At 39.1% G+C, this 21976-nt stretch overlaps 1 protein-coding gene across 2 annotated transcripts in view; it reads right to left on the bottom strand.

Annotated features, from left to right (window-relative positions):
- Positions 1–2966: 2966 nt before the first annotated feature.
- The window catches only part of FBXW7 (F-box and WD repeat domain containing 7), a 177041-nt gene continuing 158031 nt past the window's right edge, over positions 2967–21976 (bottom strand). For both annotated transcript variants that reach the window (XM_054633742.2, XM_054633743.2), the window contains 7 exons: positions 18635–18758; positions 16635–16771; positions 14871–14984; positions 11625–11806; positions 10344–10569; positions 6054–6264; positions 2967–5014 (listed from right to left, as the gene is read on the bottom strand). In XM_054633742.2, coding sequence (XP_054489717.1) covers positions 4746–5014; positions 6054–6264; positions 10344–10569; positions 11625–11806; positions 14871–14984; positions 16635–16771; positions 18635–18758 — 1263 coding nt within the window. In that variant the 3' untranslated portion in view covers positions 2967–4745. The remainder of the gene's footprint in view (positions 5015–6053; positions 6265–10343; positions 10570–11624; positions 11807–14870; positions 14985–16634; positions 16772–18634; positions 18759–21976) is intronic.

A 21976-nucleotide genomic window follows, 5' to 3' on the forward strand; every position in this document is an offset into this window, starting at 1 on the left:
AGGTGTTGATTCACTGGTAGATTTTGACCAGACTGATTGTAAGAGATTTACATTTCTTTTTACTGTGTTCCATAAGCTGATCAGAAGAACCTCTCCATTGGAATGCTGAAAGAGTTTAAGGCATCTGAGCTTTTTGAGCAAACTCTTGTAAGTGGTATCAGGTGGATCCTGTTGGGATGGGAGCTGGTTCTGATTATGAGTGAGGAGCTGGGTGCTGTGGGAGAGGATCTGTTGATGGTTATGTACACACCAGCAATTAGTGCTGTGCAGTAGCAGCAGAATTGTAATGCCAATTACAAAATGCTGGTGCTGAAGACCTCATGTCCACATGAATGTATTCCTGAGGTGTTGGACTAGTTCTGGTTTGGTCCCACATGTTCCTCCAGCAGCTTGAGTGCCTGGAGTGTGCTCTTGGAGAGCTACTCCAGATTTAGTTACACCCAGAAGGAATCCTGTTAGTGGTCTCCAAGGCAGCACTGTGCTCTATTGGGAAAGCTACTGATCTGAACTAAAAATTGTTGTAGACACAGCTGTTAAATGTCTGGTCCTATCTCTTGAATAAGTAAACTGAGACCACAGGAACAGGCTCTTGGAGGAAGTGGCAATACTAGTTCTGACTTACTGTTGGATCAAGGCCCATTAAAAATTATAACATAAATAAACCACCTTAATGTTGTTGATGTGGTTTTGCATACAGGAGAAAATAAGGAAGCTCTTTCTAGGACTAAAACTAAAAGAAAATGGGGAATCAGCATGAAAAGAAGAGAGCAGAAATGCCAGTAACACCACTGCAGTTATCTCCCTTGGATAGCTGCAGTATTTTGACATAGCCCATGATGACTAAGCCACTGGATTCAAGAAGTGCCTGTGTATTGAGAGCATAAAGATGTTATAGTCTTATACAAGTATTCTTAAATGTTTTTATTTTAAAAAAGCCCCAAACACTCCACCCACCTTAAAATCAAAATCTAATTACATGGAAGGAAGATGTCTCCTCAGCAGTCTACTTGGAGCATGTGCTGCCAAAGAAGAAGAGTTCATATTGTGAGCTATATTATGGTAAGTACATCAACAAAAGGGGGGGTGTAAAGAGAAACTGCTCAGTTTCCTACATGTGATGTGTTTACTACAGGGCCATCTTTGAAGTTCTGTCACTTAAATCACAAAATTTCTGCTTGTTGAGCTGTGTTGTTCAGATAGCTCATAAGCAACTCCTACAAACCTAAACAGACTTCACAAAATTAGAAGTCCTTAAAGCACTAACACAATTAACTTTGTAAAGTTGTTTTATTGAATGGGAAAAGCTTTTCTAAAAATATGTTTAGGTATTGTGTTGTTTTTTGTATTTAAGGTGACAGTCTTGACATATCTTGGCCTTGCAGCCAATAGTTTATTTGAACCTAAATCTGTGATGAAGGAATCTGAAAACATGATTTGCTTAACAAGTTCAAGTTTTTCTGTATTAATTTGAACATTTAGATACTGCTGGACCTACACTGTCAACAGGAAAACGTCTCAATTTTGGTTAAGCACATTTTCCTCCTGGCCATATTGGCTGCCTAAAATGTACTTGAACTGACTTGTACACCTGGATTTGTTAGTTTCCCTCTTCTGTCAGCTCACTCTTCCACCCAGATTTGAATTCCTGCCCTCCAGCACAACATTACTCAGAAACCTCTCATCCTCCTGCTCCATCAGGCCGGTGCCTTCCCTCTCTGAAAACATGTTGTTGCAATTTCTACAAATCATGGAAGAAAATTACATAATCTTAAAAGCTATTGCTCTGCTCATTGCATTAAATATTCATGTTTCTACCCTTCTATTTCCATTCCCTCTCACCAGTGCTTCAGCCCACACTGGGGCACCTTCTGCCATCGGGGGGCTCAGCGTCCTGGCCTGCACTCTCAGCAGAACCATGCAATGTCCTGGCAGTCTTTCACTGCCATTCTAGGACAGGATTAACTCTTTGTTTTTTACATAAATAATAGGCAATCACAGCTTTTATATTGTCAGTGCTTGCTGCAAGCTTTTTTTCCTTAAGCACCAACCCAAGGAACAGATTTTTGCAATTTGGAGCTGCTCAGTCAATTCGGATGGCTTTTTAATCTCTAGAGGCCAGATGGAAGCATGATCCTTCACCATTGCGTGTTTTGCATAATGTAGGGATTGGAATTAAATTTTGTTTGCACATAGTCATAGATGTATAAGTATATAAATATTTTTCCTTTCCATCCATGCATTTTCTCTTCAACTGTTTTGTTTTGGTTTTTTTTTTTTTAATGACAGCTTTCTACAGGGGAAAACTGTCACAAACAAGCAAATGCTATGCCCTGAAAGAAAAGCTTATGCAGAAGAAAACAACGATTTTGGTCAAGGAGATTTGAGACAGAACCTGACACTCAAGTGCTAAGTTTCTGAGAGATGATTACTTACCTTGTTTTCAGGCCCTGATAAAACTGCTGTTGGACTGATGTGGAATGATGTTATTTTAATATTTGTTCTGAAGCCTTATTTCAGGCTCTCCTACAATCCTAACTTTGATTTTGGTTGTATTTATGGATTTATTCTTTGCTGTCAACTGCAATCAACTGATTAAAATCCATAAATAATAACCATCAGGTTTCAATTTAAGATGCAGTAACAAGATGCTATCGGAAGAAGTTTTACGTACTTTGGCAGCTTTTTATAGCTGCCTCCCCCCGAGAGCAAGGTCCTGACACGTTCCTTGTGAGAAGGAGCAAATGTTTTTCCCCCATGTTTGTCCAGACCCACGTGACAAATCCTACATGGCAACTGAAGGAGAGGACACTCACACACCTGTTTGTGGAAGGGTTATAGAAAAAGTCCCAAGACATATTTTAGCATCTACCCGTAAGATGAGCAACTCGACCTGCTTTACCCCTCACATGATACATAATAATAAATTAACAACTAGAAAACAAAAAAATGTAAAAAAAAAGACATACTAACATGAAAAAACACATTTTATTGCACTTAAGTTATAAGAAAATAAAATTTCTAAGTGAATCAAACCATAGACACAATCCCTTTAAAGGTTGTTTTCCTCCATCATGTCAGGTTGTTACATAACTAAAATTAACCAACTGGAATCTGATTGTTTTAAATCAGACTATAAATAAAACAAAAACAAAAAAAAAAGGAGGAAAAAAGATCGCCTAGGATACAGTGTTAAACCACTTTCACAGTTCAGCTTGAGTTGTGGCTCTTGGAGAATGAGGCAAACCATTTGACTCTTTCTTTTCTCATTTTGTTTGCATGTGACATCTTTACAAAAACTTAAGTTTTTGCTCTGTCAGTTCCTCCCAGCAATAACTGTAACAGTTGTTTTTTCTCAAATACTGTAAAACACTAAGACTGACCAGCAACTTTATTTTAATTTTTGTATTTTATAATATTTTTAAAAAATTTTGTCAGTTTTTTTTTTAATGTATGTTCATTCCATTCACCACAGCCCTCACAAAGAAAAATTTCCCCACAGAACAGGCTGCAATAGCTTTGTTCCAAGGAATGTGTTTTAATTTTTGCCCAGAAAAAAGAAAATAAGCTTTGCACACACACTCAATTCTTTATTTGCAGGCAAACTTCACTCTTAATTGTCTGAAACTCTTCCACTCTCAGCCTCTTAGAGGCACAGTTGGCTCAAGTTTCAGTGGCAAAAAGTCTTTTTCTGTAACCAAACTAGAGCAAATTTGGAATTCAGTCTGGGACTAAAACGTCACAGCAGAAAAAAAAATAAAAAAAAATAATTTGCTTTTCTTTCTTTCATTTAGCAGCATAAATAAGTTTGGCCACTGGGAATACAGTACAGGGGTGGGACAACAATCCCGTAATTGAAGACCTACTTCTAGCACCAGCATTGCGAATTAAATCCATCAGAGGACTCTCAAAATCCAGGACAACTTGCCACCTCAGAGCAACTTATGCATTGAAGAGTGTAGATGGAAGCAACAGTAAATAGATTAAACAGAGGCTAATACTGTGATTGACATTGGCAATGGTTGGCAAAAAAAAAAAAAAAAGAGGAATAAAGAAAAAAAAGAAAAAGCTCTGATAAAACTGTACAAAACAATTCACAGTAATATTTTAGCTTTTCCACACCAGGAATGGACTCTTTGTTTTTGTTTGTTTTTTCTCATTGCAGATGCTCTCTAGTTTTTGAAAGTCAACCAGTGACTGCTCGTGGAGGTTGGAAGGGACCTTGGAGGGAGTCCGGTCCAACCCCCTGCTCGGAGCGGGGCTGGGGACAGCGCGTTGCTCGGAGGGGCTGCTGGGACCCACGGTGACCCAGGGTGCACGAGCAGGCTCGCCTGTGCAGCTCGGTTCAAGATCTTTGTGGTAAAATAACCTGTTAACAAGAACTGTAACTTTTTTTTTTTTTTTCCACTCCAAATTGCTCAGGGAGCATTTGGAGGAAAGTAAAGAAATTAATTGCACCTGGTTTCATTTCTAAAGTTGGATTTTTGCAAAGCTGCCCCGGTCAAAAGTGTAGCCTTTTTATGTGACGAGACAGCAAAAGCCTCTCTTGTCAGTTATAGTTTGTCATCTTTGTCTTCTCCTTCGTAGTCTGTAGGTCTTTAGGATCTGTTGCCCCAAGGCAACATCCTGCACCACCAAGGACAAGGGATTTTTTTCCTTTTTCTTTTTTTTCTTTTTTCTTTTTTTTTCAGGGGGGAGGGAAAGGAGAACATCGTCTACACGTTTGGACAAATTCATCTTTCTGCCCTTCACTTCATATCGACGTCAAAGTCCAACACCAGCAGCTTTGTTTCCTCAGTCCCATTGCGGCTCCCGACTGCACACACCAGCTTTGTGTTGGAAGCTCTGATTCGCCACACGACGCCTCCGCTTCCCCCGCTCTCCAATGTGACTAGATTTCGGATAAATTCACCCGTTTTCAAGTCCCAAAGTTTTACAGTCCCATCATCTGAGCTGGTAATTACAAAGTTCTTGTTGAACTGTAAACAGGTCACAGCACTCTGATGCTTGTTGGGACCTATAAGAGTAAACAAAAACATCTCTGTTTGTAATTAATTAGAAAGCAATGTCAGGCAGTGCTGCATCTGGAATAAACACCTCGCTATTTGCATCCAGCTCTTTCCACCTATTAGAACTATTAGAGAACTATCTGCTTTAACTCCTGGGTTTGTGTATTAAAAGGTGCAGAAGCCTTGCCATGCTTTCAAAAAGTGAGAGCAGATATAAAAAAATTCCCCAGTATCTTCTTCTTTGTTTCAGTGATCTTGTTGTGCTGTATGTTGGCAGCTGGGCAAACTGGACATCCATGAACATGAACTTAACCATCCTCAATGAGGTGACTGCTGTAAGACTTTGTCTCCAAGATCCTTTGATGTGTTATTATGAGATTACTCCATCAGTAAATACTGACAGTTATATGCTGACATATAAATATATATGTTAAAGCAGCAGAGTTTGCTTTACAGGGAAATTTAATTTTCTGCTCCAGCCAGCACTGCTGCATATGATATATGAAAATGATATAAGACCTTTTTTGTGGGGAGAAACAAAAGCCTGTGTTTGTGTGCATGATGCCTAAGTGGTAACTGTCAACATGGAGAAAAAAAATCTTTCTTTTTACTGAAATAAAGAAAACATCTTCCACTTGCATCTCTTGATTTATTGCAACAGACTGTACTCTGCCTCGTGATCCAATTAAACTGTAGGCTTTGAAACATTCAAGTGACCCCTAAATAAATACATAGACTGTCTATTTTGAGATGTAATTTCCTACGTATTTCTGTGGCTTATTAGGCTAATATACCCATAGCAAATTGCTATCAGTCCAGACCATCTGCCTTTCATAATAGGCAAGTGATTTGAATAGATTAGATTAAATACATTTTGTTCTTCTAGTTCAGAAAAAGATCATACAGCTGTCATCAGAAAAATATTTAAGTTTTAAGTGGTCAGTGCTTGTTTCTTTGTACGTAATTATTTTAAAGTTTTTTAATGTAAAATTTGCAGTACAGATCACTGTAGGCTGCTTGATTGACATGAAGGTAGTTTAAACTTACCTTGCAATGTCTGTAAACATTGTCCTGTTTTAATGTCCCAGATTTTGACTGTAGAATCAGCATTCCCAGACACAAGTATATTGTCCTTGAGTTCCATTCCGCTTGTGAGTGACTGGTGGCCTGTCAGAGTGTGAATGCAGTTGCCTGTCTCCACATCCCAAACTCGGATGGAAGTGTCAAGAGATCCACTCACCACATGGATACCATCAAACTACAAGAAAGGTCAATCTATTACAAACAATTACATTAGGACCTTACAAAGAAGGCTATTAAGCATTTAATTCACTAAATGCAAGGTTAGATACTATATATATTCAGAAACTGCAGTACAAAGTAAGAACTCAGTAGAGATGGCCATGTTTGATACCACAGCAGGTGCTTCATGGTCAGTGCAATTTTCTGTTCAAGACATGTGGGCTCTTGAGGGACATGGTTTGAAAAGAGCCTCTGAGCCACTGGTCTTTGAAATGCAATACATCTCCTTTAAACACAGCAGATCCTGACTACCCTGCAGTGTGCAACAGTAAGAGAAAGTACTTTTCCTAAAGGAGATGTTAAAAAGCCAACCCTGCTTTTTACAAGTCCGAGGGAGTTTAAGCAGGAGAACAACAACAACAACGTTATTCCAAAATCATCTACACAAAAGTCACAACATAAATGTAATTGAAAAATGTGGAATTTTGCTTTTTGTAACCCTAATTGTGTACAGTAAGGAAGTGTAACTTTCCAGTCATTGTAGGCAAAGCATACAGGCTAAGAGATGAGATTCTTTAGACCAAGAGGACTGACCATGTAGAACAGAAACATGGAAAATAGCTTGAGCTATAGTGACAATGACATAAGAGCCCAGAATTCTCAAAAAAAGGAAAAAGCCATAGAATAAAATCAGTGGGCTTCAAGAAGAAATGCTTTAAAAACTCTAGACTTCCTTCCCATGAGGATTTTATGTATATATTCTCTGAGGGGAAGAAGAGTTCAGGACAGTTGGCAGTTTCTTTAAGACACAAACTATCTTGTGTAAAAGAAAGATAGGAAGGATTGTAAATTACTGAGACCCACTTGGCTGAACCACAAGGAATTGTACAAAAAGTAGAAACTAGATCAATAGATGTGTATAAAAGAGCACACTGGGACAAAATCAGAAAGGCAGGGCACAACACAAGATAAAACTAGCAAGAGCCATTTCACTATTGTGTAAAAAAGTCCCAACCAAAAACATAACAAAACAAAACAAAACCACACCAAGAGGAAGGCCAAAAAAACCCTCATTTATCCTCAGTGGGAAGGAAACACTGATTGAGGCCAGCTATTTAAATTCTTTTTGTCTCAGTCCTCAGCCATGTGAGCGTAGGCTCACAGTCCTAATGCCAATGACGAATGAGTACAAGCTTTTGCTAGAATGAGGGAACAAAATCACATAAGGCAAGTTGTTTTAAGACAGTCTCAGAGACATCTGCTGCTATCTTTGAGAACCCATGGAAGATAGACAAGTTTCAGATGGCAAATACAATTCCTTCCTTTTTGACAATGATGGGATAGGGGAATTATGGATCAATCAGCCTAACTTCAATTTCCACAAGGAACTTTTTAGCCCTTTGTAATGTGGTAAGTAGCAGCAAACACAGATTTGTGGGAAAACTGCCTTAACCAATATGATTTTTTTCCATGACGGAGTAAAAAGCCATGTGAAACAGCAAATGTCTTGGTTGTATTTTCACAAAGAGAGAGACAAAATTGAGGCAGGGATACTATTACTTTGTTCAGAGTACTATCAGAGATACCAGAAAGAGTTTCAGAGAGGTCTGGCATTTACTATTTTCATTAGGATTTGAGTGACATTTGAAACAGTAGAACTGACCAAAGGCAAAGACTGCAGAAGTCAAGTGAAAAGTGTGAAGATTTGAACTTGGCAGGGAATGAATGAAGGTACAGCTACAGCCTGGGAGAAGGGAGGCTGGACAGGAATCTTGGTTATATTTAAGGCAATCTGACCCTATTTGTCCATGTGGACTGACTGGTACCTGATAAGGCAAGGAACAAACCCAGTTAAGGGAACTCAACTATTTGGGGCTGCTGCTTCTTATAAGACCTGCAGAAAATGAGTATCTTAGATCTCTGCAGTCAGACATGGTTGGGCATGGCACCTACATTCAAAAAAATGGAGAGTGACTGGCACACAGACTGCTTATCTGCTGTATGCACTGCATTCCTGGTGAAAATACACTAAAAAAGACCCTCTGGTATCTGAATGGAAGGCATAAAAAATGTCCTTTCACTTCTAGCAAGCATTGATAAGACTTTGACTGGATCCTCTTTTGGGTCCCCTGCTTTCAAAAGAGGATGGAAAATAATCTGACTTCAGATAAAAAGACAAGGATTGCCAGATAGCCCAACAGAGTTGGGAACACTAGAATATATTTTTTTATTCTAAGAAGAATTAAACCTGATTGATGTAACAAATTTTGAATTCTTTCCCCCCTTTCCTGCAAAGTAATTGTATTCTCTGTTCATAAGGTATTCAGAAAGAAAGGTTTAAGGCTGGGCATGCAGAGGAATTGATGGTGCTGCAGTGAAAGAAACAATGGTTTGGATCAGTGAGTTATCCATGAACCTTGAGAATCTGTGGGTTACTGCAAAGGCACGTAAGAAAGAGTAAGAAAACTCAGCATGGTTAGTGATCTTCTACTGCTGCATAAGAATCTCTGGAAAATACTAGGTCTACACATGGGAAAATATTGAGATATAATAGAACCTTCCATGAAGGACTGGCAGAGTCCATCTGATTATTCTATTTATGGGAGTTTTGCTTTTTGGGGCTACTTCAGGCTGAAAGACAAGACCCATTAGGCAATTTTAAAGAATCTTTCTGTTCCAAACCTGTAAGCACCTGTAGCCTCCAGCTTGCCCTCCCCGACCCCCTTCTCCCTTGTTTCAGAACATATTGATGTGCAACACAACCCAGTCATTTGAGCCATTATTACTACAGCACCAGAGCAAGACATAAATATTTGTAAGCCAAAACAAGAGCCAGTGGTGAAGATAAGGCAGAAAAACATCTGTTCCCAAACTGCCCCACACAAAATAAATCCTCAGAATATTTTTGAGAGGGAGGTAGGGAGGTAGGTAGGTAGGTAGGTAGGTAGGTAGGTAGGTAGGTAGGTAGATAGGTAGTAGAGCATTTTGCTTTCTGCTTGTCTAGAGAGCACTCCTCAGCATATGAAGAGAAGGGCTGGAGTTTTTGATAGATTTTGCTACATATTTTTGGGAAAGGAAACCAATTAGGAACTTTGTTCATATTTAATATATTATGGGGAGATATGAAATACTTAATGAAAAATGTCTCTAGCACTGAACTTCACTTTCTGAGTCACAAACCAGAGCAGTTACATGCTGAATGCCATTTCCCAATTTTGAACTGTCTTTGTTGATTTCTTTTTCAAGTCCTGCCAGACTGTGGTGTGAACAGGCACAAGCATGAAATTAATTTCTTTTGCCTTTCAATGCCTGGAAGTGATGCTTTGACTCTATGAATGAACAAGATGATGTTTTGGGTTAGAAAAGGTAAGAAGACCAAGACATGAGGTCTGTGTGTATCTTTGCCAGCTTTGTGGGTAATTGGTGGGCACTAGAGAGATGCCACAAAGCAGCACCATAATAACTCGCACCTCCATTAACATGTTGCTGTTGAAACAGTCTCACACTTGTATATCTGGCCTGTACTTAGAGAAGAGGAAGTAGAAAGCTAGAGATTTACATAGATTCATTAAAATTTTAGGTCCAGCCTTACTCTGAATTATAGTTTAGAATTGGAAGATGGGATGAGAAAATGAGGATAAATAGAACTTCATAAATCAGAACATTAATCCAATAGGGTTTTTGGCAGACTGTCAATGGCTATATCCTCTGATTTATTTAAACAGTAAGTTTGGAATTTCTTGAGAAAAGCAAAAACATAACTCCAAAATACATGCAAGACTTAAAAAAAAAAAAAAAAAAATCTCAACCAAACAACCCATCCGTCCACAACAACCTAACTTGCTGGTATAGAGACTTGGGCTTTATTATACTGAATCCTTTAAAAAATGCTACTCTAAAAAAAATTCTGTTTCTAAATTAAGACAACATATAACTAGTGTAACAAAATGAAAGAGGGGTTTATTATAGATGCCTCTGTATGCTTGTGGTCTGTATAATTCTGTACTAGGTACCCACAACTTAATAAACAAGATGAAATAAACTGACTTTAAACATTACTTAAGGAAACTAAAGCAGCAGATAAAAAGCACATACCTGTAACGAGTAGACTCTGTTAGTATGCCCTTGCAGTGTGTGCAGACAGGTCTCTGTCTCTGGATCCCACACTTTGACCATAAAATCATATGCACCACTTACAACCCTTCTGCCATCATACTGAACGCACCGAACAGCGGCGACGTGGCCCATCAGGACATGCAAGCACTGGCCCGTCTCTATGTCCCACACTCGCAGCGTCGCATCTCGAGAGCCACTGACCACCCTGCAGCAACGAGAGCCCCTCCTGTACTCAGCACTGCACATAGAAGCACTACAGCAATCAAACTTGGCTACACATGGGTTCTGAGTTTTAATTTGGGACATTAGATAGAGGTGATGCACCAGCCACCAAAGTTCTGGCTTGGTGTGACATTTTAATGGGGTCTTAAATGACTGGAGTGCCCTTCTTCCTTCCTCTACTCACCTCCTCAGGATCTGTCTATTTGATATAATTAGCAATCAGCATTTACAAAGGCACTTCATTCCTGAACAGCAAAACAATGCCATGAGAAATTCTGTGGGCTTTTGTATCTACCTATGAAAGCTTATGAACACGGTGAGCTCCAGCCAGTGCTACCGGCATCCTGTTTTAATAACTGAGTTGACTACTTATAACAAATAAAAAAAGATCTTCAGAAATTTCACTTTTAGCAAAGTAACAGCTATTCTGCTTGACTTTTTTTTTTCAGTTTATACTTCTATAAGGTTTTTTAGGCAATAACAGAAATGAGATGGAATGAACATTAATGGAATTTATATAGAAAAACCTCATCAGTCTTCAAAAAATAAGAAATGCAACCAACAATCTGTCAACAACTCCATACCACAGCCAAATAACAGAGCTCAGCTAATGTTTGTTGAATCAAGACATGATTATTGCAAAAATTATGTTATAATCAGTTAAAATTTAAATAAAATACTGCAGTGAAATACTTAGAAAGTTATTTGGTAAAATGAGTAAAAGTTTGTAGCATTGACAAAAGAAGAAATTATTCTGTGGGGGAGACTGGATCATGGTGTAACAAAGAATTAGCTTTGAAATAATGCAGACTGTGACTTTTTGAAGTACATGATTCAATTTCCAGTTCTTCATTTAGTATTCTCATGCTTCTGCTCCTATTAATCATCTCCTCCCTTGTGTTGATGTATGTTTTGCTTGGTTTGTGTTTCACTGGGTGCTGGATGAGGTCCCCAGGTTTCAGGAGCACTTTCTGTGAGCAGGAGTGTAGAGATGCTGGGCCAGGCTGTGGCTGGAGCTCTGCAGCAAGACTCACTCACCTTTTCTCGTGGAGATGCATGCAGCGCACGGTGGAGGTGTGCCCATACAGGGTGTGGATGCACTCCCCGGTCTCAGCGTTCCAGACTTTCAACGTTCTGTCTGTGGAGCCACTGATGATGATATTGTCCCTCATCTGTGATGACCACACTCCTCCTGTGTGCCCAACCAGTGTTCTCAAACACTGAAAAGAAACATTTTCCTTAGTTACCCTTTTGACACAGGGGAACGGATACTTTAAGAAAAAGCAATCTTGGAGGTAAGAGTCGGCTCTCATAGCAAGAACCGGAAGACCCCTGGAAACTTCATTCTGATCTAACAAAAAAATTCCCCTTTTTAAAAAATATTCATCAAATTTCTCTCTCAACTGTTGGTACTTCAACTATATGGAATTTTTCTTGTAATCTTTCCCTTGACAAACTAAGCCGTCTTTCCACATTTCTCAATACAAGGACATGTTTTGCAGCCCTGAGTCATATTCCTGGCATTTTTCTGAGTCACTGCAGGATTTCCAATAGCTTTTTGAAGTGTGTTAGAAGTGGAGAGAGCACACACTTCGTAGTTTAACCACCAATCTATAAACCATTTATTTTTGCTGTATTTTCTTGTCTGTTTATCCAAGAAACACTGCTCTCTGTAAACCACAGCTATAGCATCCCTCCTTGCAAACTCATATTTCAGACCTTTTTCAGACTTTCCTGTTGCCCAGGAGAGAATCCCACACTACATAAGCAGAGCCTCCCTTCTCTGATCCCAAATGGATGACATGATTTCTCACCATGTACAGACAGTGTTTGCTCACACCTTCCTCTATAAAACCCCTGTCGGCCCGGAACAATGGCTCGTCTCTGTCTCCCAGGCTGTTTTCCCTACAAGTAATGACTATATATGCTTTCCCACCAGGCAGCAATAAATGCTAATTAGTACAGACAAGGAAACATCCTTGCAAGACTCCTCTAGAAAGATACTCCATGAAGATTCTGCATTTACTTTAACAACATGATCTCTATAATTACCCATTTTCTAACCCATTTAAATATGTGCCATGTTGATTTTTGCATTATTCTATTTTCTTCAGTTCTGTCATGGGGATAGAGTCTTTCAGTGCACACAGCCATCTACTTCTGCACTATTATTTTTATCAGTCAAACCTGTAACTGCACGAGAAAAGAGGTCAAGGCAGTTTGAGGATCTCTTTTTCTGTAATCTAATGCTAAGTGGCATTAATTGCTGTGGCCTTCCTTTAACTGTTAGTTGACTCCTCTTGACGCGGTCCAATATTTTTTATCTGAGATAGTGTATCCTAAATACCCAGTCTTTCAGTTTACTCCATTTAAACATTGATGCATTTTGGCCTCCTAACTATTCTGTCCTGCATCTTCTCCTTGTGATCATACCTTTAATGCACTAATATTAAGCCAAAAGTTACTTCAGAGAAAAAAAAAATCAAACACCGGTTATCTGGATCAACTCTAATAAGAAAAACCATAACTTCAGTAGTAAGCATGAGTTTCTGCTGAAATGTTCTATTATCACTGCATGCTGTATTTCCATCACATGAATTTTCTTCCAAAATTTTTTTTCTGCATCAGTAACAGTATAGTAATTCCTGTTGTTAATATCCTGTTCTTTCTATCCTTGAAAATAATTTGCTTTTTTGTTCTATTGTTCTCTAACAATTTTTAACCAGTTTTCTGCAATTACTGGCTCCTGGCTTAATTCACTGCTATCAAATCCATCTTTTTCAGTTCATAGCTGATGTTCATTTCTACAGTTCTCTTTTTTTCTTATTTCATCCAATGTGTTCATTTTTTAAGAAATCATCCTGTTAAAGCAGCAAGAACACAGAATCCTTATTTTGGGCTTTACATCTGTCAAGGGAATTATTTAGTCATGTTCATTTGCACAAACCAACCTTTAGGGTTTCTTTATTTTATTAATTCTTCAGCATCAGTAAGCATGAGTGCTGATACAGCATGCTTCCATCTTTCAGAGACAATTTCTGGCTCTCTTAAAGGTCTAGGGTAAATGGCCACACTAGGTTTTGCAATTACTTTCAAAAAATTACTGAACAGTAATTGTTAAGTCTTGCCACTGTGCTTAATTTGATATATTTAAGGGAACATTTTGCTTTTGGGAGTATGGTATGTACAAAGAAAGTATTTTTCATTTGTGTTTAGGTTGCCCTTTTCAATTAAAATAGACATACATTTCATTATGGGATCCCTCATTAGACAGTTTGTTGTAGGGAAGCCAACAGCAGCAGGGTGAGGCTGCCTATGGCTCTTAATTTTATTCTTACCCACAGTAGGATTAGCAATCCCTTCAAGGAACTTCTGGGCATGCAATGACAAATGCTGAATACATTCAGCTTCCACATTATGAAGTGGATACCTTTTACATCTTAAACACGTTATCCTCAGCAGCTGTCCTGTGGTTATCTATACCATTAAATCCAAGCTAAGTGGACACAATACCAGTCTAAAAGGAAAAAGTGCTGTTTCCCCAAGGCCTTTTCTACACCCTTGGTCGGTCAGTCACCTCAGGAAAAAAAAACCTGTGGGCTGAGTAGCTGTGATGTTCTAACATGACTGAAATGCTCAGAACTGTCTTTTTGATTGCACATATTGTTTTGCTCCTCTAAGCCAGAATTAAATTATTGAAGCTTATTAAATTCCTGCCTGAGCTGGATCTAATTTAATAGGAAATATTTAAACCTAAAGCAAGTTAATTTTTTTTTTTTTTGTGGCTCAGCAATATAGGAGCTTGGAAAGAAAAACAAACGCTGTATTTGAAATCTGAGCCAGTAAAATGAACACTCCATTGCAAAAACTTGAAAACAATACAAAGAATGCTAGAAGATAAGTGAGAAAAAGAGATCCAGAGGGGTAAATGCAGCCTAAGTTAAGCTTTAAGGAAGATAAAGTAATGTTTCTGTCCAAATTCTTTAAAATCCATGTCACAATCGACTCCACAAGAATAGCAGAATTGCCAAGAGAACAAGGATATATGCCAGTGGTAACATGAGCAGCATTGCAATTTCACATCAAGGTGACTTTTTTGAACTGGAGGAGTTTCTGTGTGGGAAAAGGCAACCCACATGTTTATCTGGCACATCTTCCAATTCCTCCCCCAGAGCACCCAAGGCCACCCTGCAGCGCGGTCTGATGGCCCAGCAGCACTTTTGCTGTGCCACTGCCCTGCCTGTGGCTCATTTCCCAGGGAATGCAGCAGAGCAGCCACCTCACCTTGCCTGTCACTGCTGACCACACTTTGAGCGTGTTGTCGTCGGAGCCGCTCACAATGCGGTTCCCGCAGAACTGCAGGCACGTGATCACGTGGTCATCGTGGCCCTTGAGCACCTGGCAACCAAGAACACAAAAGCAACAGTCACAATTTAATGCAGGAGATTAGAGAAGCAGGAGAAACAAAGTGCTCTTCTGATTCATAAATTACAAAATGCTAGAGTTGCTTCAGTAATAATAAGGCCCCTTAATCCCGCGTGTCAAGTCTAATTTACCGCCAGCTGGGACCAAAGAAGGTGTTTCCCTCCTTCCATGGAGTGATGATGCATTGCTTATCAGGGAACTACAGCTACTGCAAGCCTCCTGAAAGTACCAGGAAAAAGGACTAACAAAAGTGGGCTGAATTAGTAACTGGACACTGCTCTATTCCTCTGCAGTTATTCCATCTCTTTATTTTTCAGTTGATTTTCCATTTACTGTTACCTTTTGTTTCAATCTTGAATGAAAAGGATGGACTGATTATTTGCTGTGTATTTGTATTTCAGTGGCCAAGGCTGACTACATCTATTTTTTTCCCTTATCAGCCAAGCATTGTATTCTGTTAAATGCCAGTCAGCACCAAAGTCAAAAACTGGAAAACCATCAACTCAATTAAATGGAAACAAAAGCAACAATTCCATGTGCTGGGAATGTGGACTGGAATGTTGCTTTACAGAGGTGGGATTTTCAATGCTTGATTTTGGAAAAACTGTAATTCTGTATATTTTATTGCAATACAGCAAAAAAAAATCCTTAGTAGAATACATAGGATGAATAATTTTTTATTTAAGATATACAAACATTTTTAAGATGTTTGTTGAAATGAAATGGCATTTGGATAATGCCAGAGGCTGTAATTTTAATAATAATTCCAAGATAACTTGATGTGGCATATCAATGCAAGAAATACAGAACCGTTGCCAGAGATGTACATAAGTCACAGCCAAATAAACAGCAGGATATAGCCATAGGTTTTCCAAGGGAACTCTTTTGTTCTTATTTTATTTTGTTATTTTTAATTAAGAAAACAGGTAAATTGCCTTAAAACCTTAAAAAGCCATGAATATGAGTTTTTTGACATTTCTGGCTGCTTGTTCATTATCAGGTTTGATTAGAGAGTTGCTATTTTATTTACAAATGGTTTGAAATTGCTTCATGTCTTCATTTGGAAAGGTTGCAATGATATATATCAATGTCATTAAAATAATTTTAACACTTAGAAAACCCCACAGACATCTTAACACAGAATGAAGTTATTGTCTTGTGCTGCTCAATTTAGAAGAATATATTTAAAAATAAAGCATGAATTAATCACAGAACAGTTGTGGAGTATTTTAGGTTGCAACATGACCCAGCTCTACCAATACATACATATACACCTATATATGTACAATATATGTGTCTGTATGTTTAAATGTAAGTATTTCAAATCAATTTTCATGATTACCTGTCTCAAAGAGACTGGCAATTTATAAGAATTCCCAAAATTGTACAGGAATTCTTAGAAGAGCAGTGAAATGGTTCTGCAGTATGAAGCGTAACACATTGCCAAAATGGTGGCCAGAATATAATTTAAATCCAGGGTGGGCTACAACACAAATTATTTTTTTCTGTAGCAATTCACTGCTTTTTGTGCATGGATAGTCTTGTTTGTCCAAAGGAAAGAAGCCGAGGCACGAGCTGCTCCTGCTTTGTTCACAGCCCCGTGCACAGAGCTCAGAACCTCACCTTGGGCGATTTCAGCTCTCCTCGCCGCCAGTTGGTATCAATCCTGTGCTGTCTGATGTAGGCGCTTTTCCATGGACTGTGTATAAAGCCTGGTTTTATTACTTTCCTCCTCTTGATATGCAATGGTTCATCAATCCCTAAAATGGAATTTTAAAAAATGAGGGGGAGGGGAAGAGATGAGGCCACCCCACAGAAAACACTTTCCCTCCCAAACCTTTACCGTGACCCCTGACATTAAAATATGGCAGAAATGTAACAATCTCCTGCATGCCAACATTTGTGTGTCAGTGACACCATCCTGCTCCTCAGAGATTTATACTCTCTCTGTCCTTGTCAGTTCAGCATAATCATTACCATAATCACAACTGAAAATGCTCTAGTTCATCATTCCTTGCTGGCAACCTCCTAGCTCGGGTTTGGATCCCCCTTTCTGAGGCAATGCAGCAGAATATTGCTTTTTACAAACGCGTACTGTCCAAAAACATCCTTAACCACTTACACGCTTATTCTGGAACAGTTCGAGAAGTCAACCTTTCTGTCTGTGGTTCTCCACTCTGGTCACCCATCTTCATTACCTTTAAGTTCACTGTGACTCCTGGTATTAGTGAGCTTTTAATTACTTTCTTGATCTGAAAGGCTGAGTGCTTTTGGCATTGTCCTCTCTTGGCTGGAATTTAAGTATAGCTATGCCCTTTCTGACTTGACACTTAAGCAGCAGAGCTTTGTTTTACCCTTGCTACTACAGATACAGCTTTTTTTACAATTCTCTCACCCTGCTCTCTTTTCTATGCAGCTCTTCTCTCCACTGCATTTCATTACTGGCAGGAGTCTTGTGTCTTGCCAGTATGTGGATTTCACTCTTCTGCCTTTAGCTCCGTCTCTCTCTGCAATCTTGAATTAAGGGCCCCTTCATGTTACTAAGCAGCTCACTGAGGCTAAGCAGGCTGCAATACTGGCCTGCTTGCCTGTGCTCTCCTACCTGGATGTATTTATTCTTACTTGTAATCTCACAAATGTAAGCTCATTCCCCTCTCACCTTCTTTTTTATCACTCTCTCCTTTTCATGCATTTTCACTGAAATTTTTAAGAGGAGAATCTGTAGAGAAGATTTAGGAGGTCAGACACCTGCTTTCCAGCACAAAAGAAAGCATATTCGGTGCCCTCACAAATAGCCAGCTACAACTGACATTGTTTTGTTTTTTGAAGCCTTTGCATTAACCCCTCAGAAGTCCTTGTCTCCATAATCCAAGGCAGTCTGGACATGGTCCTGTGTCCAAGATGAGACTGCTCTGGGATTACATGTATGTGGTCTTCTACCCCCCCATTCCCCCCTGGCCCAAACAGACTTCTTCTTCCTATAATTATCCTTAAAAATAAGAGCTTGCATTCTCCATGTGCACAAATACATGGCTACTTTCATGGGAGCCTTTTTTTGCCCATTCATATCAGTGTTGGAGCACCATATCTTCTTGAATTGGCATGAGCAGGATAATATCCATGTGGCTAATGGACTGTGTGTCCCTCTCCAAGCAAACCTCTTAGCACCTTCTCCCACTACTGTGTGCCATCTCTGCCTTAATTATCCTACAAGTCATGTGAAATTACAGCAGCCCTTCTACCAACCACTGAAACAGTTTTTCCTCCATGCTACAACTGCCAGGCTATACTCCTACCATTTTTACACCTCAGCTGTTATTTCTTTTGGTTGCATTTTGAATAAACACAATCCTCAAAAAGCAATCCCAATTGTCTTCTAAAAACATGCAACTAGCATACTTTATAAACAAGATATTCAAGCCTAAACTCCAGCACTCCATGGATTATTTCTATTCCCTGCTTTCAACAGAGATACATACCATGTAGCTTAAAGCATAACTTGCACTAAATCTAAAGTCACACTAATTGCTTTCGTAAAACTTTAAGCTTATTATATAAATGAACTGCACTTTTTATGATGGCAACACTTCGACCATTACATCCATCATTTTGCTCAGCCTTACCTTCCTCTTTGCATTTCTCTCTCCAGAGAAGATTATCTTCAGCCAGAATTCTCCAGTAACGACATGTCTGGGCTGCCTGCAGAAGGTCCCTGGGTTCCAGGAATGACAGCACATACAGTGCCAGCTGTAAAAAATAAGAAGAAAGTGTATTTTCTGTACTGCTTTTGAAGAGAAAAGTGAAATAACTCCATTTACTATCACACATCAGGGGCTGAAGTACAGAAAATTGGAACAATAAATTATTAAACAATCTCTGAAACTTAACAGACTCCAGTTTATTCCTGTGGGCATGTGAAAATATAACAATCATCGTAAGTAACTAAATCCTTACAGATCATATCACAAAATGATTCTTGCATTTGCAAGAAAATAGGTGTCAGCTGAAATAATTACTACATTTTTTAAAAAATGTAAGGCACATTACTTTGAATCATTAGAAAAATTATTACCAAAGTAATTATGTCTATGTTATTTTACCTAACCATTTCAACAAAACTTATTTTGAGAGTTGAACTAAAAAGTACAGTGCTCACCATGTGAGCAGATAGGGATGTACATTGTGATGAGTAAACGTCACTCAGAAAGCCCAAATACAGAACAAGTAAATGCTACATTCCCCAGAGCTCAAACCACTCTGCAGTCATAGGAAAGGCAGTGTAGGTATTGCTCATTTTCTGATGAGAATTCAAACACACTCCTGGGTGGAGTTACAAGGAGCTTTATGGGTTTGGATCCAGTAGGATCAGGACATGTAACTTCAGTACAGTTTGTTACCAAAACCACAGGGCAAATCCTAACGAGTGCCAGAAAGTAAATGGAAGATGAGCTTTTCCATGTGACAAAACTAAAGTTTATTGGGAAAAATTCAGACCTTCTCAGACTGAGCTAAGCCATATAGTGACTACAATAAAGGCCCCAAAATCTCCACCTCTCCATGAAGCCTTTAACAGAGGCATATATATCACAATCCAAAACACAAAGAGTGTATCATTAAGGGTGTGATGACCAAGTACAGCTTTTCTACTTGACAGCAACAATGTAACTCCCTTGTCATGGAAAATAAGTGTAAGATGCAGGAAAGTCACAGGAAATGCACAGAGTCCCTAAAAACTCTGCAGAAAGAACAATATTGATAAACATGAATGCAGAGAACTACTAACATGCTTACATTGGGGACTTTCTCAGTAATTAACAGGATGCAGAAGCTGTCAAGGAAATTAGATCACCCACTTTTACTTCTGCTTGCCATCTATTTTGTTTAGGATGTTCAATTTCATTTTTAACTGAAGTTATGAGATTAGATAGATAAATAGAAATATATAAACAGAATCTGCCCTTCAAAGCAACAAAGACTGAAATTTACTGAGGAAGTCATAACTGCAGGCTGTTGACCTCAGAAGATTTTTCACTTATTTTGTGAGAAACATTTAGTGATCTAGACAAGCCAGTGTGAGCAGGAAATAAAAATTCAGCACATTGCAACTACTTGCATTTTGGTCGCACACACACCTTGTTTGCAAGTCATCACCTGCAGCTCATGGGGAGCACACAGCACTCCACATTAGAGGGACCTGTGCCTTAAATGATGTGTTAGATCCTGTAGGCACCCCAGGCCACAAACCTGAAGAACCTTCTTCTCTCCTTACTCAGGGAGTCAGCATTTGGGATCTGTTGTAAGGTTCTCTATTACAGGAGCAAAAACTGTACTAGTCCTTTTAGACATTCTGTCTTCATTCCTGGCATGTGAAGTTACTGAAGTGCTATTTCCTAACACACATCACATAGACCTGCATGTGACAAAACTCAAACGTGACACGGCCCCTTTCCATTTTTTGCCGAATGTTCCTCAGTTGACAGTAGTTTGTTTAAATATTACTTTAAAATAACTATCTATACAAACACAGACATTTGCTAAGCTGGTGTTAATTAAACCTATGAGCCAACCGAGTCTAAACCAGGTTAAATATGGGTAACATTTATTTTAGACTAGATTTATCTAAACAGTCATCAATGGTCAACACAGCCCACAGCTGACTTTAGGATTAGCAGTGGATAAAAGATAACTTCCCTTTGTCTCAGCTCATAGATCTAGTTATAAGAAAATTTCAGGTAGCAAAGATCTGACCTTTGACTGAACTGGATTTATGACTACCCTCTGTTGAAGTGTTAATAACACCCAATAGCAAGCAGTTCCTTGCCTCTTTCTTCACTTAAACACACAGAACCAACATTTCTATTACTGATTTCAGCAGAACTCTTTATCTATTGGTGTCTCAACCTGATTTTCATACATAAGTAATTTGAATAATTATTTCTAAAGTCTGAGCAAGAAACCAAGAGTATTTATTTCATATTAACTGTTTGATTGCTGCTTTAGGGGGAAAACAAACATTTCCACAGTTATTTGACATTTCAGTTATTGCCTTTGCATTGCAGACAATGGTTTTGAAGCAAAACCCTGCTGTCCACATCATCTTCCTGTTCTGGTTTGGTAATAAGATCAGTGCATAGCATCCAACAGCACTGCAGCTAAGCACAGATGTTAATGTGGAGCGACAGCCCAAGGGAGCGTGTTTGCACAGGGGGCTGCCTTTGCCAGGGAAGCCTCCTCATGGAATTACTGACCCCAACAACTCACTCGTGCCCCCACAGCTCAGAGCATCACCCCCCACTGCAGCCAGCACTCAGCAGCTGGGGACAGCCCTGCTGGGGAGATCTGGCTGAGGGAACAGCACAGGAGATGGTGGAGTCAGCTCCACGGCTTTTTTTAACTCGGGTAATTTTGGTGACAGTGACTCGGGGTTAGGAAGCAAAAATTATTCAAGCCAACTTCACTGGTGAAGTCAGCCTGTCATGAAGCTACACATTACAATATTCTGGTTTAAAGAGGCAGGAATCCCACCAAAAATAAACAAATTAAACATTAGTAGTTTACAGGGGAGGGAAGAAACCTAAGTCAGGAAGTTTTACTGCTAAGTACTGTATTTTTTCTGTGAAGAAATTGTGAAGACTGAAATTATAACATGATCTTTAGTTACAGTGTAACTAGATCACTGGTTGTACTTCAGTGAGTATTGCCACAAAATCATGCAAAGAGAACTGATCTCTGAGTTACTGTTATCAATTTTCTGTTGAACTTCCAGACTGACTAGATGCAGAAGTGGCAAAGTATCTTCTGTCTCTTCAAAACATAAATTCTTGGTGCCTTCCTCTGTTTCTGATGCTTTGGACAGCTTCTCTAGAAATACAGCAACCATGCAGGGGTGCTGCTGAACTCTTCTCCTCCCCCAGTGTCCTTTCCACTCCCTAAGAAGGCTGCTGCAGGAATTACTTCTCTAAATA

Source organism: Agelaius phoeniceus, chromosome 4 (genome assembly GCF_051311805.1).
Source record: "Agelaius phoeniceus isolate bAgePho1 chromosome 4, bAgePho1.hap1, whole genome shotgun sequence".
In the NCBI taxonomy this organism is placed as follows: Eukaryota; Metazoa; Chordata; class Aves; order Passeriformes; family Icteridae; genus Agelaius; species Agelaius phoeniceus.